The 19,716-nt window shown below is 32.4% G+C and overlaps 1 protein-coding gene across 1 annotated transcript; it reads left to right on the top strand.

Annotated features, from left to right (window-relative positions):
- Positions 1–15,872: 15,872 nt before the first annotated feature.
- Positions 15,873–17,060, top strand: LOC130672941 (uncharacterized). Its single transcript, XM_057477757.1, has 2 exons — positions 15,873–16,487; positions 16,602–17,060. The coding sequence occupies exons 1-2, from the start codon at positions 15,944–15,946 to the stop codon at positions 16,916–16,918; spliced, it is 861 nt and encodes a 286-aa protein (XP_057333740.1). The 5' UTR covers positions 15,873–15,943; the 3' UTR covers positions 16,919–17,060.
- Positions 17,061–19,716: the final 2,656 nt, after the last annotated feature.

The following is a 19,716-nucleotide window of genomic DNA, read 5'->3' as shown; positions in this document are numbered from 1 at the left end:
GCTGTATTTTCGTAAAAAATGATCGTATCGAAAAAATAAAAAAAGCAAATTGAAGCTTGAAATTTCTAGTTTGAAGATCTTTCAGCAAAATATTTTTTTGAGCCACGGTTTTTGCGGAATCATAAGAAAAAGGTCGAGACAAAATTTTTCTAAATTTTTTGGTTTCGTTTTTTAGGTCTACGGGGCCGGGAAAAATTTTTTCAAAAAAACGAATTCATGGATTGTTTAGGAAATTTATTCAGCGACAATTTGCTTTTTTTTTTTTCTGTACGACAATTTGCTGCTGAGATATCAGCCTTCAAATGAAAAAGGATCCTTTTGTCTTTGATTATTGATATCTCAGCAAGAAATGGTCACACAGTAATTTAAAGGGCAATTTAATAAACTTGAATAAATTCCCTACAAGCTCCATTTTTGATTTTTTCAAAAAAAATTTTTTTTTCATCCTTGACATTTGAAAAACCTTTAAAAAATGGCCATTTTCTGGTTTTTTAGTCGACTCATCGCTACTCTGCAAATATTGATAAAAAAAATAATGTTGCCAGGTAATTTTACAGCTGAATGTACCCCCAAAAACTCTGGAAATTTTCAGATTGATCCATTGAACCGTTTGTCCGGTCCGATTGCTCAAAGTTTTACAAAACAATTCAAGGAACAAGTTCTGTTTCTTAATTTGTGTAATCATTACCAAAATGAAAAAATCAATTTTTTTCGGATTTTCTTTCATTTTTGCGTTAGTTATTCAGTAAATGTAAGGTAAAGAAAAAAAAAAAATTTGTTTCCGAAAAACGAAAAAAAAAAAATAACCCCCCGAATAAAACGTAAAAAAAAAAAAATGTGAAAAAAATTCTTGTTTGGTCTCGTTTTTTGGAAAAATTTTTTTTTTTCCTCTTTATCTTACATTTACTGAATAACTAACGCAGAAATGAAAGAAAATCCAAAAAAAATTAATTTTTTCATTTTGGTAATGATTACACAAATTAAGAAACAAAACTTGTTCCTTGAATTGTTTTGTAAAACTTTGAGCAATCGGACCGGACAAACGGTTCAATGGATCAATCTGAAAATTTCCAGAGTTTTTGGGGGTACATTCAGCTGTAAAATTACCTGGCAACATTATTTTTTTTATCAATATTTGCAGAGTAGCGATGAGTCGACTAAAAAACCAGAAAATGGCCATTTTTTAAAGGTTTTCCAAATGGATGTCAAGGATGAAAAAAAAATTTTTTTTGAAAAAATCAAAAATGGAGCTTGTAGGGAATTTATTCAAGTTTATTAAACTGCCCTTTAAATTACTGTGTGACCATTTCTTGCTGAGATATCAATAATCAAAGACAAAAGGATCCTTTTTCATTTGAAGGCTGATATCTCAGCAGCAAATTGTCGTACAGAAAAGAAAAAAGCAAATTGTAGCTGAATAAATTTCCTGAACAATCCATGAATTCGTTTTTTTGAAAAAATTTTTTCCGGCCCCGTAGACCTAAAAAACGAAACCAAAAAATTTAGAAAAATTTTGTCTCGACCTTTTTCTTATGATTCCGCAAAAACCGTGACTCAAAATAAAATTTTGCTGAAAGATCTTCAAACTAGAAATTTTAAGCTTCAATTTGCTTTTTTTATTTTTTCGATACGATCATTTTTTACGAAAATACAGCCTTCCAAAAATCACTAAAAAATTTATAAAATTTTCTTGTTCCTTTATTTTTTTGGATAAGTGTATATATATATAAAATATAAATTTATTCAAAGCCGTAAGATGGACGGTGGAGAATACGGTCCTCCAAGGTCACGGAAATCACCGGTAACGGTTTCCGTGGTCTTCAAACCTCATATAGAAGTCATCTTTGGAAGGAAGGTTTCCGAAGATTGCCTACTATTATGATTACGTTTGCTACAGTATATATTATAACACAAAAACTAGACGCTAATTTCTGCGCTATAACTTCGTTCTCTGCCTTTAGCCTCCAGTCTCAATACGAATAGGGCGCCAGGTAATTTTTATCACTGGAATCACCAAACCAGTAAATCATGAAATTTTTGATCTGTGGAATTATCACCAAAACCACGCATAAACAAAACTAAAACTAAAACTTAACAAAATGCTCAGAACTTATTAGCAAAACAAAACGGAGACTGGAAAACTAAAAACAGAGTTACGGTATGCCATGGTGTCGCTCAGTGTGTAGGTTTATGGAGAGAGGGAGTGGTCCGGGTTACATCATTCCCAAAGTCATGTAGATTCATTTTAAATTTGCAACTTTTATTTAACAACATTAATCTCAAAACTCTATTTAACAATAAATAAAATACGGTCGCTCAGTACAAATAATATTTTCCTCTATAACGAATGCTGAATATAATAAAATTAATCTTAACAGAAAGTAAATTGACGTCTAAACGATACGTATCGATAGTTTATGAATAAATTAGTTAATTAATTAGAACTAAATGATAATCAGATAATATTTGGTAAACTAGAACAATCATTATGGATTCGATACTCTAGAACATTTCCTTTAGCAAAATCGTAAAACTAACGTACATGGGTCTCATTCCGATGTTAATTAAACACTAATTGGTTCATCAACCAAACATATTGCTTATAATTCTTTTATAAAATAATATTAACAATAAAACGTGATCGTGACTCTAATAATGTAACACTATTCTCATAATTCTCTCAGATATTAATTTTTTTCTTTAATTAAAACAGGAGCATAATACCTCAAGACTTTTGACTCGAACTCGATTAACTATTTATAATAATTATTTCATACCTGATGTCTGGTGAATAAATATCAAGTAACGTCTTACACTGTTCTTAAATAATACTTCTGTAGCAATAATCTTAATCTGTATCTTTCCGCAATGCCTTGAACTGTAGCGCCATTACTGCACACGTCTACTCGCTTCAAGCGACTAGAGTCGAATGCTCACATCCACACTCCTCGAAGGTCTCCCTTCGACTCCTCTTTCTCAATTCTCAATTCTAAAACCCCAAACTCAATCCTATCGTTATCAATAACTGACCTCTATATTCTAAATTCTCATATCCAACTCAATCTTTACTATAACGGTAACTGGAGGCTCAAGTCCTCACCAAACGTACTCACTAAACCCATTCTGAGTATGGATATCCTTGGCAGTTGCTCTCCTGGAACAGACTTCAGCTGGGATCATAAAACTTATAAACTAAGTGACCTATGACTTCCTCAGCGGTACAAGTGGTCATGACTTGTCCTCTGAGGCCTGTCAGACTAATAATTTAAAAATGACCAAACGGCTTCCACAACAGCAACGGTCACAAAATTACTGTTGAGGCCTGCCAAACCAAAACTCCAAAACTGATCTTATTCTGCATCCGTCAAATTCCTTATATACTGGAGCACTAGCATCTCAGCTAGACCTCTGCAATTAACCAAGAAATCTCAGAGGGATAGAACTAGGTTCTATCATCAGATGATACCGGGTGACTAATTTAAGTCTTGCTCCACGGTAACACTGACTCGTCCACATACTCAAAATACTAAAAATCCAAAACCCAAACAATCATTTTCCCAAACTTAAATCTCAAACCATATCCCATACTAATTTTCAATAATTCTGATCCTAATTCTTATTTTCTTTATCCAAAAATTCATAACTGTACCCAAACGTTACTCCATATTTAATTCTTAAACTATAACTTAATCAAAAATCTGTATAAAAATTGTAAATTACTGTAAGCTAAATTATAAGTCTTGAGTTACCATGCTCGTAAATACAATAAAATTCGTTGGTGTTTGTGACGTTCACTTTGATTTGACCCCCATACGAAAAATAACGTCACAATATATACATAAAATATTATTTTTTTTTTTTTAGGATTAATATATATATATATATATATATATATATATATATATATATATATATATATATATATATATATATATATATATATATATATATATATATATATATACTTTTTATTTTATTTAAGTAAATAAAAATTCCTGATATGATATATCAGATTTATTTTAATAAACAAAAATTCAGAGAAAACCTGGATCATCGATAAAATTTTTGATGAATAAACAATAACTATGGGAGAGTGTTTCTGCGTCTTTTCTCATAGCCCCTACCATGGGGTCTATCTAATATTACAAAGTTGAAAAAAGTCACTGCATCCGCTAATGACGGAGAGTCAGAAAAAATTCATCAGTACGCGATGTAATTTCGTTACTGTCGGGTGTAAGCCCGTTCTTGTCGGGTGTGACCCCGTTTTGTTTTGTTCATTATTTGAAGTTTTCAAGTTCGTTTTTGCGCTTCATTACTGCCGGGTATGACCCCGTTTTCGAAGTTTTTTTTATCAAGTATCATTTCGGGTGTGATCCCGCTTTGCGTCCAATCAAGAATTACATATAATGAAACTCAAGGAGTTTTTATCAGTTTTCAAGGATATTTCATTTTTATTCAACTTTCAAAGATATTTCAATCATTGATTCAATTTTGAAGGATTTTATACAAGGATACTTCAATTTCGTCATTCATTCAATTTTCAAGGATATTTCAATTTCTACGACTACAAATTTCAATTCAAGAATCTCAGTAAATTTAACCTCATCCCCTGCGTTAAAATTAAAAGGGTGCAGTGATTATTATTTATTTGTGTAGTGAAATTTATGGGCAATTAGAACAATAAAAATTAAAATACATTTGTGAAAATTAAAAAATTTCTGTGAATTAAAACAAGATTGTGAAATTTACATTAAAATTTTATTTTCTTAACATCAAAATAAAAGGTAATGTTTTGTTTGTAAACGTACGTTCTCTTTTGTTTTTTTTTTGTCTGTTCGGGTTCCGACGGACAGTTAAATGACAGTTATTTAAGTGATGAATGTTGAAAGAAATAACATATTATTGGATTATAATGCTAAAACAAAAAAAAAAAACGTTTTCAACAATATATTTTTCATTTTAATAGAAAGTATATTCAAATAATTTATTTGAATCACTTTATTCAATAAAAGTGGTTTTCAAATAAATTTTCTTCAAGTTCGAAATACAAAATTTCTAAAATAATTTGTTTGCATCACTTTATTTAACGAAAGTGATTTTCAAATAAACTATATCCAAGTTCAAATAAATTTCATTAATCGTATTGCAAGAATACTATTTTACTAACCTAAATAATGAGTTTTAATTCGTGAACTTTAATTATAAATTCATAAAATATGTTATTTTATGAATTCAAACAATAATTTTTAATTTGTGAATTATAAAACAATAAAAATTCAAATAATAATCTAAATAATAATTTAATTGGTGAAATACTAATGTCTTGAATAATAATTTGAAAATTGATTTAAATAAATTTTCGTTTGTGAATTTAAAATTACTTTACAAAATATTACGAATTCAAATCATAATCTTTAATTCGTGAATTATAAAACAATAATAATTGAAATAATAATCTAAATAAATAATTTTAATTTGGGAATTTAAAAATAATTTTATATTATGAAACAATACCATACTATACAAGATTAATTGTAATATGAATTTAAAGAAACTGTCAAAATATTAACACAAATACGAATTTAAATAATGATTTTGAATTTAAAATAGTATAGTTATTTAAATAATAGTAATTTGTTAATTTAGAATATTTATATATAATTCGTAAACAACTTATATTAAATAACTGAAATATAAATTTAAATAGTAATTTCTTATGGATTTAAATAATTTTAAATTTGTTAATTTTCATTTGGTATTTAATAATTAAATGTGTGATTAAATAAAATTTAAAACCACGAAATAAAATCTATTATTGTAAAATTTCACATCCATGTTTCCCCGTGAATCCCCTGAAACAAGTTATTCCAAGAAATCTATAGATTTCTAAAAATCAAAATACAAACACAATAAATTACTTAAAATTTTCACGGGGCCATAACATGACTCTTCGCGATTTTCTATTTCATTCCATTTAAATAACATATCCCATTTAAATAACAATTACTTTACTGCCCTAGGTGTGTAATTTATTATATCAAAGATAATTTGGAGGGAAAAAAATAATCTACAAAAAAATTTTGTAAGATTTTGAAGAATTCATCTGTTGTGATTGGTCTGATAGTTTTATCAGAAAAATAAAACGATCTCGAAATTTACTTCGAGCTCTAATAACTTTCGAACAGATGGATTCATCCAAAAATAATAAAAAACCTTTCTTGTAGAGCGTCCAATTTTCTACAAAAATATGTATCAGTCTATTCAATTTATTGATTTATTAACAAGTTAAAAATACTAAAAGTAAAAAAAAAAATCTGGGCGTCGGTTGGCCCAGCGGGCCAGCCACAGAACTTCCCGCTGTTTTCGAAATCAAGGAGCTTCAAAATATTAGTGAGAATGTATTTTCGAGCTCGAAAATCCTATTGCATGCAATTGTTTTATATGAGGTTTTCAAGCTCTAACAAATAACGTTCTATGCTAAAGTTTGAAAATTAAAGAATCGAAAATCATTAATGAAGAACGGTTTTAAATTTTAATTCCCGATTATGTTCAATAAAATAAACGTCTTGAGGCAGAAATCATTGTCAGTAATCAAAATCAAGACTTAAATAAGTTGTGGCTCATGTCAGAGCAATAATATATAAAATATTCGAAAACAATATTAAAAACTGTGTTTTATCAATTTTTTTGTTGATGATATGATTTATACTAAATAACAAGTTAGATGACATTGTATAATAATCAAAAGAGATCATAAAGAGGAAAAGTTTGTATGATTTCAAACACATTTTAGTATATTGTATTATGATTTATCCGGAAAAAACAACATAAAATGTTATTATTTTGACTTTTCAACGCTGATAGCTTTTGAACTAATTAACCGATTTTGACTTTTGAGGTGGTCATCGGCGCGTTTTATTGAATTCTAGAGCTGATCAAATTTTAGAATCGATCCGTTCAGTCGTTTTGAAAATATTTCGAAAAAACCGTTTTTCACCATTTCTTTCTCCCGCGATATCTTTCGAACGCATTAACTGATTGAGATGGTTATGGTGACAATTGACACGTTTTATTAAGTTCTAGAGCCGACTAGATTTTTAACTCGATCGTTCAAGTCGTTTCTGAGAAATCACTAAAAAACTAAAAAAATTATTTTTTTTTTTCTTAGTAATTCGCCAATATTCTCAAGTCTACTCGATTAAATGATCTAAAATTTTTAGGAAAGTTGATGGCCAACAAGCTCTTTCGATTGCCGCCTTAACCATCCAAATCGATTCATTAGTTAAAAAGTTACAAAGAGTTTACATACAGACACACACGCACACACACACACACACACACACACACACACACACACACACACACACACACACACACACACACACACACACACACACACACACACATACACACACACACACACACATACATACATACATACACACACTCGGACGTCATTCTAAAAATAGTAAGAATAGCTTCCTAGGACCTCAAAACGTTGACATCTGATAAAAACTCGATTTTCGAAAATCAGGGTAAAAACAATAACTTCCCGACTTTTTGAAAATCTATAATTTTCTTAGCGAGAATTTGAAAAGCTTTCCGTGTTATTTAATGGGAAGTCGAATTTTTTTAATGAGCCAGGTCTGTAATCGACATAAAATTTATTTTCTTGCGAGAAAACATTTGTTTTGTGTTGCACTATGATTTTTTCCACAAGCACTTAGAAATAAAAATGTTACTCCGAAATGACGCCCCCTATATATATATATTTCTTGTAACGAGGTTGATGACACCTCATTATCATACCATGATAATAGACTGTCACCAAAATAAATTATCATATGTTACCACTATTACCTGTTAACATATATATCGATTATTATGATTATTTAATATTCTCTTTCCATTTGCTATTTTAATGGAAGGCATGCGCATCTCGTCGGCGCATAAGCACCGACGTGAATCTATAAAAAGGCCTGCGCGCCGATTGTCATCAGTTTTTACTCACTTTACTTTCACTTTTCATTATGTCTTATCCGGTATTATTAAGTATCTGGTAGTATCTAAGAACTTCCTTAGATAATATAATCATAGCCTGATATGATTATCCTTGTGTAAGCCCGATTACACCTATCCTAGCCTACGGTACCTGCCTGTAGAAGACAGCAACCCCGTAGAGGTGCATACCTGCTGTATCCTCATCCCAGCCTATAGCACCTGCCTATAGAAGACGAAAACCCCGTAGAGGTGCATACCTGCTGTATCCTCATCCTAGCCTGCAATACCTGCCTGTAGAAGATGGAAACCCCGTACATTCACCTACAATACCTGCTTGTAGTTGTTTCCGACAGTTGTGATACTCTGATCACAATTGTCTTAGCTTGTAAGTTTATTTCTATCTGCAGCAGTGAATCACCAGCTCTCAGGTAAGTATAATAATTCTATTATTATGGCTTCTCCAACTCCCAGTGCATATTATTCAATTAGATACTACTCTTGTAGCTTGCCATGCAAATACCTATAATCCATATTTATTATATACCATCTGTATATAATCTGGCCCCACGAATCCCGATCCTTTATATGTAATTTAATAACATATATAAATTCAAGGCCAAACGGTCGTCTGGTACCTATGAACCGGGTAATACAGGGTAAATTACCGAATAATTAGCAACAATGCTAAAAAGGACACGGGCCCATTTAATTTAAATGGGTAACGGACGGTTGATTCACCCCTACTTTAGGGGGTGGACCTCAACTTCGTTTCAGTTTTAAAGATTTTCATTAATTTTATGAGCAACAGATAATAGCACTTTGATCAACCCAATAACAAACTGCATATTGTTTGTAAAAGTCACAGTAATGAGTGTTTACTTGTCTATCACAGCTGTAATAACGGCCCTCGTGTATCAAAAAGTTATAAAATGGCATCAAGACAGTGTAAATGGGATGTTGATTCATTCTGTTATATTTGCGATGAATTTATTAAAGTAAGAAGCAATAAATTCGTTTTGGCAACAAATTTTAAGGTTTGTAAAGCTTATGAAGCCTACTTTAACCTCAAAATCCAGAATCAAGATAAAAAATGGGTACCTCACTTTACCTGTGTTAATTGAAAAAATACTTTAGAAGGTAAAACGCTAAAATTTCTAATTTAAAAAAATGTCAAACATTTTAATGTTCTATGCTAATTTTTCTTAATTTTTTATGCATAAAACTTGAATTACACTTGTTGCTTTTGTTATTTTTAGCCTGGTATCGAGGAAAAAATCGACACATGAAGTTTGCTGTGCCAAAATTTTGGAGGGAACCTAGTGATCATGAGCAAGATTGTTTTTTTTCTGCCCTCCGGCCGGAAAGTGGCAAGTTTTGGGCCGCTGCCCTAAACAAAGTTGCAACTTTCCGGCTTCGTCGAGCAGAAAAATAGTATACGCACCTTAACCAGTAAAAAAGAAGGCCTCAGAACACATGTTTGTCAGCCTTGGCTTTGCCTCGGCCAACAATTACATGTGCTCTGAGACTTTTCTTATTTTACTTGCCCAGGTATGTCATATACTATTTGTATCGTTTATCCAACTAAGCGTCGAGCTGGTGAAAATGCTGAAAAGATTTTTTATCCTGATCTTCCTTCAACGTCTTCTCTGATACCTCATGGTGAATATTTTCCTGTCACATCTCGTCCAGTATCAGATAACTTCGGAATTCAACCGTCGCAAAGCTTAACAGAATCCAGTACGCCGCTTACTAATACCGATGGTAGTGAATACATGATAAAGTCGCAGAGTTTTGGACCACATTTCATCAGCTCAGAAGAATTCAATGACTTAGTACGAGACTTAAACTTACCCAAGAATAAAGCAGAGATTTTAGGTTCACGATTAAAACAGTGGACTTTGCTTGAAGATGATGTGAAAATAACTGATCAAAGAGAGCGCCATAAAATTTTTTCATATTTTTTTACCAAAGAAGATGGAATTTGTTATTGTAATAGCGTAATTGAATTATTTAAGGAAATCGGAATACCATGCATACCTTCTGACTGGCGGCTGTTTACCGATAGCTCTTCAAGAAGCTTAAAAGCAGTACTTCTCTACAACAGTAACCATTTTCCTAGTCTTCCCGTAGCACATTCTGCAATGCTTAAAGAGAGCTACGATAGTGTGAAAATGATACTGGAAAAATTAAAATTCACAGAATACCATTGGCCAGTAATAGGTGATTTTAAGATGGTTGGTTTTCTGATAGGAATGCAAGGTGGGTATACTAAATACCCTTGTCACCTTTGCTTATGGGATAGCAGAGCAGATCCATTACATTACCAAAGGCGTATATGGCCAGATCGAGTCAAATTTGAGATAGGAAAGCGTAATGTCAAGTCGGAACCGATTGTAGAGCCTAAGAATATATTGATGCCGCCATTACATATAAAATTGGGCCTGATGAAACAATTTGTGAAAGCTCTGGATCCGAATTCTGAAGCTTTCAAATATTTACAGGGATTTTTTCCCAAATTATCTAAAGCTAAAATAAAAGTGGGTTTTTCGGTCGGACCACAAATAAAACAAATAATGAGCAATGATGATTTCACAGAATTCCTCGATGCTCATGAAAAACAAGCCTGGGAGAGTCTTAAAGCAGTAGTTAATGGTTTTCTTGGTAACAATAGAGCCGACAATTATGAAGAGTTCATTGAAACTATGCTTCAAAGCTTTAAAATTATGGGCTGCAGAATGTCCCATAAGCTTCATATGCTACATTCTCACCTGGATCAATTTAAAGACAATATGGGTGCCTACTCTGAGGAACAAGAGGAACGTTTTTACCAAGATGTGATGGACTTTGAACGACGTTACCAAGGGCAGTACAACGAGAATATGATGGGAGATTACATTTGGGGTTTAATACGAGAAAGCTCATACAAACATATGAAAACTACTAAAAACATTCATTTTTGAACTTAATTTTTATTACTACATTTATATGCTATTGTTTATCACAATTCCTAAATTCAAAAGGCTGATGTCCAGCAAGAACTTTATAAATCGTTATAAAAAATAAAGTTATTTAAAAAAAAAATATATAAATCAGTCATTTTTCTTGAAAATTCAATAAATTGCTCTAGTTTGTACAAAAGCAAACTTTGATCAAAAAAATAATTTTTTTCTTCATTTATAACATAGGAAAAACTAAAATTTCACATGCACAAGCAAGACCCAAAAAACGTGTCGAGCGGTGTTATTTTTATTTTATTTTATTTTATTTCATTTTATTCGAGCAATTCTGAGTATCACGGATTATCTGTGTCTCATTCGCAACAGCAGTCTTGTCGCCTCACAGTGTAAGGATACTCTGACTTCATTCGTCAAGTATTTTGGTAATACGTACGCTGTATGTGTGTCTCCGGACAATAGAATAACTGATTTTTTTATGTATTTCGATAACCGACCGTTTTCTTTGAGCAACGAACTGACTTTGTGTTTTGATCAAGTACGAGTTCTACGAGCAATTTTGTTTCGTTTATATTAAGTCAAGCCGACAACGGCATTCATATTTTGTTCTGTAAACCGATTATTTTTGATTTGTTATACCGATCAATGATTTTGTTTATTTAGTATACGACTAATTATTTTGTTTAATTCTGATCAATTATTTATCGTAATCTTAAGTGTCTGACCTTTCCCCGATCCTCCACCCTGAGCCGACCATTTCGATATTTGTTTATTGGTGATTATAAAATCACCTGGCGCCCAACTTTAAAAATTTTGAACAAGGTTGCCAAAATCGTAAGTGTATTCGGACTTCACTCCGGTAGATTCCCAGTGGTGAAAACTTCGTTAAAATATATATTAATACACATATAAACTTTTGAACCAAATGTATTTCCTGACTCGGCTCGTCAAGCCGAGTTTAGAGGTTGCAAGATTTTTTAAAAATTTCATCATGAGGACAAATTCAATAGTTAGATTTTTAAGAAATCTACTAAAAATACGAAAAAAAAGAAACTCCGAAAAAGTGGTTTTTTGTGCTAATTTCTAATAGATTTTGAGGATGAAAAAAAAATTTTGCCCCTAGCAATGATGAAAGGGACTTGTAGGAGATTTATTTAAGTTCTTAAAACTGACCCGAAATCTACCGTGCGATTATTGGTAGCTAAGATATCAATGATAAAAGCCTAAAGGATTCTTTTTCGTTGGTCAGCTGATATCTCTGTGACACATTGTTGCAAAACACTACAAATAAGCAAATTAAAGCTGAAAAAATTTGCTAACCGTCCTATGCATTAGTTGAGCTGATAAAATTTTTCCACGGCTCGTAGGCTCTTTGGAAAAACAAAATCTTGGAAAATTTTTATCTTGAATTATTTCTCATGTTTGCGCAATCGCCGTAGCTCGAAAAAATTTTAAATCAAAATTCACCGAAACTAGTGATTTCAATCTATGAAACATTGCTCTTAAAATCTCGATACGATTATTGTTCACAACGTTATAACCTTACAAAAATCACTAAAAAATTAAAAATAATTTTCTGGTCTTTCAAGTTTTGGTATAAGTATACCTATGCATAATTTTGTATCAGTGGTATTTTCAAAACATGCTTGCCCAATAATTATGGATTATAGAAGAATGTAATGGTTATTTTATTCCCTACGATAGTATTGATTATTTCTGTATTAGGGATATGTAATTAATTTATGTAACGGGGCGGTTAAGCCCACCTCCGTTTGACGGAAGGCTGATACCTCACCCTTTTGGGCATACTCGCGCTGCAAAATCTTCCATCTTCCACCCAAGCGACATTCTCAGTCGAAACCAAAAGTGGACATTTACCGTGGTTCATAATTAAATATCCCTATTGTGCGTGGTATTGTCACGACTGGAGTAAGTGAAGGCGACGGGCGAAAGGGTTATTTTATTTAGTATTTAATATCGGAATACTAAATACCCTGTTTTATAACTCAGCCAAGGAGTTCGATTGAACCGTCACGTGGTTAGTGTGAGAACTTATGAGTGATTGGGTACCGATCATTAATTTATAAGTTATAATATGAAATTATTTTATTCTGTCATCCAACCAAGGAATTGGCGTCACGTGGCTGATATAAGAATGTTTTAATTTCTTATCGTTTTATAACTTATTTGTCTATTCGTACCGAGCGGATGTACTACAGACCGTCCCGTTCAATGACTTGCGTGGCATTAGGGTAGGTCTGGGATTTTTAAGCGAGAGGGATTTTGGGTCGGTGAATATGGGCCTTCGAGAAGACCGTGTTCTTTCTCCGTCTTACTTTAGGTTTACTATGACTTAATTTACTAGCACTTGAATGCTGGAGAAATAGGACAGTAAATGAAAAGACGAATGTATAAAAAGAAAAACATGTGTAGTAGGGTGTCCGTTATTTACCAAATTAGATTTTTTTACTTGGGTATGATATAAATCATATATTTATGATCCAAAAATAAAAAAAAATAAAAAAGTTTATTCCAATGCCGTTTAACCCTGCCTAAGTAATGATTCATTCTCATTTCAGTACAATGAGAAAAATGTAATTACTTGCTTAAAAATAAGTGCACAGTAATGACTAATACATATTTTTGTAGGAAATTTCCCGCTCTTCAAAAAAGGTTACTTATGTTTTTTTCGTGAATCCAACTGCTTAAGGGATATTGAAGGTCAAAGTTTGATTAGTTTAAAAAAATTTGCGTTTTTGTTTGAAATTTTGTAACTCTCTAACACCTAGACATAAAATTAAGCGCTATAAACTTACTTGTAGGAAATTTATTGCTCTTCAAAAAAGGTATCCAACACTTTTTTCCTAAATCCAACCATTTGAGTGATATCAAAGCTCAAAGTTGATAGATTTGAAAATGAATGTTTTTCGATTAAAATTCTATAACTCTCCAGCAAACGAATATTTACGTAGGCTTTTAACAGCTTTTCGTCGGAAATTTACCACTCTACAAAAAAGGTCTCTACAATTTTTTTGATAAACTCGACCGTTTAAGAAATATTTGAGCTCGAAAAAAAAAGAAATTTTTTACATCATCAGAGCAAAATTTTGTGTTGGTTTGTGAAACTTTTCTTTCAACTTAAAGCTTAAGTTAAAGCTCGCGACCGAGCTGTACCGCACATCCTGACCTCCTGCGTCATCGGCCTCGAAGCATGAATTTCGGATTCGGAAAGGAAACGTTCAGGCTGCCGGGATCGGCGCCCGGAACAGGTGAGAGTATTGGGCTGCCAGTAGCGGCGCCCAATACGAGGTATGTGATATCTGGGCTGCCCGTAGCGGCGCCCAAAGTTTAATAAGGAGTGCGTATTTAAATAAAATACGGATATATATTTTGCTTCAAGTCCGAGTGACAGGATCAAGCTAGCAGGTTTGTGTAGAGTTCTTGGCTCTACTAGATCTTGTGATCGACTACTTGTAAACGACTGACTTTTATCGACTGACTTGATTCTGTCGCTCCTTGATATTATACATTATCAAAATGTTAACGTTGCATCTCAGGTTTCCTATGAGAGAATCGTCGTGGCCCGGATCTCATGCATCGTCATCTGTTTAGACTATCCACGAGCCACGGCGACTCTCTTATCGCAAAAGATTTCCGTTACATTGTTGGCGGTGAATAAAAATAATATCACCAACAAAGTAACGATTTATTAATTTATTAATTAATTATGATTATAAGAAGTGTCGAACCGTTTATTCACCCACTGTGGCGAAGAAATAATTCGAGACTTCAAAAAAAAATTTCTAAAAATTTTTATTTAAATTTAATTAAAACCAGAACGTAACACTTGTAACTTGACCGTTCATACTTGCACACTTGTCTGTGGGAATTCAGAGCAAACCCAAAATATGTCAGTACCCATATATGGACAGCATACATACATATGTACACATATATACAATAAGAACACATACACATTACGCATGTACTACTGTATTCCGGTGAGTGTGCTCCGAAATCTCCAGATTAATTTTATATAAAAATAAAAATTGAAAAATTCTGAACTTAAGGTTCGATTGAGTAGTGACTCAGGTGTACCGATTGTTACAGTATCTAACTACAGCCACCACGAGTCCTACCGTACTCGGGCCCCCCACTCCTCTTATCTCAGGAAATAAAGAGATTCTGGCCGAAATGGGGCTTGGAATGGGGCCCCCATGGTACATATTACCTGTATTGGTATACAGGCTGCAGATAAGTGATGAGTCACATCACAACTCACTACCCAAAAAAGGTTTCGTCCACATTATTCCACTTGAATCTAGGACGGCTACTATTAAAAAATTGCCCTCTACCGTCATCAACAAATGAATATCACTATAGCTAGCTATAGCTAGTGATAATATTATACACGGGCTAGTATCCCTCAGAATTTTAAGACAATCAAAAGGGTTGGCCTCGCCCGCACAGCGGTACCTGTTGGTTTCCTGCAACCACGGCGTTTCCACAAGTTACAAGGTGCAAAACATGCGGGCACCGCTAACGGTTGGAGTACTCACGGCATAACCCACGAGAAGGGCGGTACTTGCTAGTCTTGGGTGTCCATCTTAGGACACTTAGACCACTTATACCAAGGGATATGTGATGTAACTCTTGTCTTATTCATGATTTTACATCAGGGATTTAAATCTTAGGTAAATGTAATCCTTACGTTATCAATGCGTTTCGTCCGCCATTAAAATATACAAGTGATAATAGCACTCATTAATGAATAGAGATTATTCACCAACCTGCATAAAACATATATACTTGCTTACTGACTTTACTTTAAAAAGCTCATGTCGCATTTGATACAACACAATGATTACTTTGCAACACACCTTAATTTAAAGATATTATATTAGTATGGTCACTAACCAATATATTTTAATATTTGTTATTATCAGGTTAAGACAAAAGCACACATTTACTTTGTTTGTAGTGTAATAATGTCTTTCGATCGAACAAGACCATCAAAAATAGAATTTGATAATGCTAATGAACAGCTTTTACATGTACAAGTTTTTAATCATCTAACAAAGTTGAATAAAATACAGTGGGCATCGTATTCAAACCAAAACTCAATACCGATAAAAATATTGGAAGTAATATTCAAACTTCGATTACATGAAGTAACTGACGCCAAGGATCGTACGAGTTTATTAGTAACAGAATTATTACAGCGTCACTTACGTCATTGCACTATCATTAAATATTTAAAGAATCTTCAGTTTTATTCATTTCTATGCATAAAATCATTGAACCTCGAAGACTGTGTTACCTTCTTTCCACAGGCTTCGTCATCAGATATACCAACATATTTTGACGTTATTAATATGCTCGAGTGGTGTACTTCTAATCGACATAACAATCAGATGGCTCATGCTGTTCTATTTGGTTACTATTCTGGGCTGTTTGAGACAGAGATCTGTAGTGTGACAAACGAAAATTTAATTCAATTATATTCTGGAGAACCAATAATAGCTATTGAAGGTAAATATTCTAATGGCTGGGAAGTCCCATATTATCATGAGATAGTTACTTTCATTGATGAATTAGTTGACGTTTTTTATGATAAAATTGAGTTATACAACATGGGTTTTACAGATAAGCTCTTTGATATACTGCCACGAACATTTTCATATCTGATGAATCAATATTATAAAAAGGCCGTGGGTAAAATACCACCGATTGGATTTAGTTTACGTTTAATAAAATACATTGTTAGTAGTATATTCAAAGATAAGAAAATGCAGATAAATGATGGTATCACCATTAAGTATTTAGAGATCGAACGAAATCTCGAAGACAGTTTAAATTTTCGCACATTCAATCTTAACAACGATTTAGAAAAATTAAACCACAAATTAGAAAAAGTATCAGAAATGAATTTTTCTATCAACGGACATTTGATTAATCAATGAAATTCAGTTATTTGATCGGGATTCAAAATGTATTAATAAAAACAGTACAAGAACCAAACTTCTTACTCACAAGGAAGGCATCTTGATTGGCTCTTTTCGATTTAATTGTTGCCAAGCCATGTTTTTTTTACATCAAATTCTCAGAAACGTGTATTTTTTTCGGCGGGAAAATATTTTTGGGATGAAAAATGAACCCTTGAATTTAACGACATCAGAAGATGATTTTGAAGGTTCATATACTTACAATCACAGTATATTAGGTGACAGGGATAAAACAAGATGATTTTAGACTAGGGTGATTGGCCCCAGAAGTCATAAGTAATTTGTTAGCAACTAAAGGGAGGCTTTGTTTACGAGTTTGACTCAAAGTGAATTTCGAGTAGTTAGAATTTCAGCACCGCCTATTAAATCTTTTTCTATGCCTAACGCTGCTATTGATACCCACCTTCTAATGACTGAGGGTTTTGAACAGAAAACCCGCCAGTTAAATCATCCACTAGATTGCGCGTAATTGATTGTAAAGCTTACCCGTTAGTGAATTTCGTAATCCATTTGACTTTGGCAGGAATATTGAAATTACTCCCTAAAACCAATGAAGTATTCGCAGCAATAATTATAATTTTATTATAATAATTAAGAACTGATTCACTATAATGTAATTTAACAGATTGTATGTCAGCGCAAAATCGTATGTATGATTCCTTACAAGAAAATTTTTCTTTTAGAAGTATTTAATTTTGTTAAGATGTTGAATCGTGCGCCTCCGTTTTAATTCGGACAGTAATTGTCATGTGGTCAGATATGGCGCGAAAGGCTATGAAAGGGTGCGTTTATGCACTTTTATCGCCTTTCATTTTTGGATAGCTGAGTCTAATACAATACGCTATTATCAATTGCTTTTAAGAGCAGTTAGTCACGTAACAAATAGTCGATATACCAGATAATAATTCAGTAATAATTGATATTATAGTAAATTACAGTTAGTTAATTTGGTCAATTATTCAGTGTATTAATTCTACTTAGTTAATTAATACAACAATCAGTTAGTATTGTACAATTTATCAGACAATATAAGACTGTTATTTAGTACAATTGACAGAGGCCCTGTACACTTAGTTACAGTAACATTTACAGTGTTAATAACAGTGAGTTTATTAATACCAGATACTTTGTAGTTAGTGTGTATGCAACGTGGCAATAGAATAACGTTAGTTAAATAAACGTTTATTCTATTAATTGTAAACCAGCGTTCGGGTGAATTCACCTGTGTTTTATCCTTATTCGGATTATACAATTAAGACTATTCCAAGCTGCCACTGAGTACGAGTACCACGGGTCCAACGAGGGTATCTCTGAGGGTCTACACCAGCAGTTCATAGACATCAAGAACACCGGACACAAAATTAGGCTAAGTACTAGTATTAGTTAGTTTTGTAAGGCCAGTTTGGGTAAATGCATAAACACGAGTCTTATTTTGGAGCTAGTAGGGTCAACCTCCCTCAACTGGGCTGAGCAACTTGTAGATAATTAAATTATTTCAAGGTCAGAATTAGGTGCTCCTTAGGTGCTACTTAAGTACGTTAACCAAATATTAAATGCACTTCCGGTTTTGGAAATGATTAGAATAAATAAACGGTTAGTCAAGATTATCAAACTCAGCGGAACTTTTGAATGAGAAAAAATTTTTAATCCAATGCATTAGAATTAAGTGCACGTAAAGTGCATTTGATTACAATGAAGATATATCTCAAATATAGCAATATAAACAAGTAAAATAAAAAAATTATCCAAAACCTCAAGAGCTGACGTCACGCAGGCGCAAGGCTGGAGGAACTATTTATTTTGAAAAATTAATTCGTTAATAGTCATCACATAAATATGTTTTACTTGCGTGAATTAAATAATATTATTAATAAATAAATTTCCATTCAACTGCAAATCATTATAACGTGATCGTAGATCACTATGACTTCATTGAAGTGCATAAGTAAAAGTAGGCATCGAATTACTTCGAACAAAAGAACTATATTTTTTTTAATCATTATTTAATGAATTAAAATAACTATCAAAAATTACGCTTGAGTCAAGAAATTATAACGTATTCTAACGATAACGACAGTCAAAAAAAATTTTTAAATAAAAGAAAGTAAATCAGATTTAAGTGCAGAAATTATGGACATAAGTAATGATAAATTTAGATTTTCTACTTCTGGACTCGTAAACACAGTGCTTGATATTTTCTGATTAGCAAATGCTCAAAATTATCGTATTTATAATATTTATTGAAACTATTTTATCATTTATAAATTACGTCACTAATAGACATTCATTATAACTACTTTAAATCCACCTGCAGATGACAAAAATTGCACACCCCAAGCGCGAAAGCGCCGAGGGTGCTATACTAACGGTTCTTCCTCGTTGACAATTTCACTGATACAAAAACATTTCTACACCCTTTTCATAGCACAAAAATTACATTAAATTGTGTACTCGCATGCAGATAATTTATTACGGAATAATTTAAACCCAACGTTGAGTCGATTCGTTAATTCATTGATTTTAAATTAATTATTTTATTCTAAGAAACTCGTGCTATCGATTGTTACGTATGAATCTTCGTAAGAACGATAACTTTCGTAAGAAATAATCAATCGGTCTAAATTTTTTTTTATTGGCTATTTATTCCATATCTCAAGTACTCTTTTGAAAATCACGGTCCAAATCCTTCCCGTTTAATTAGAATCAATGAATATCGGAACTGATAATTCGACATCAAATTTAATTTATTTATGTTT

Source organism: Microplitis mediator, chromosome 8 (assembly GCF_029852145.1).
Source record: "Microplitis mediator isolate UGA2020A chromosome 8, iyMicMedi2.1, whole genome shotgun sequence".
Taxonomy (NCBI): Eukaryota; Metazoa; Arthropoda; class Insecta; order Hymenoptera; family Braconidae; genus Microplitis; species Microplitis mediator.
Note: the sequence above shows the minus strand (reverse complement) of the source record. Positions and strands in the feature narration are given on the sequence as shown.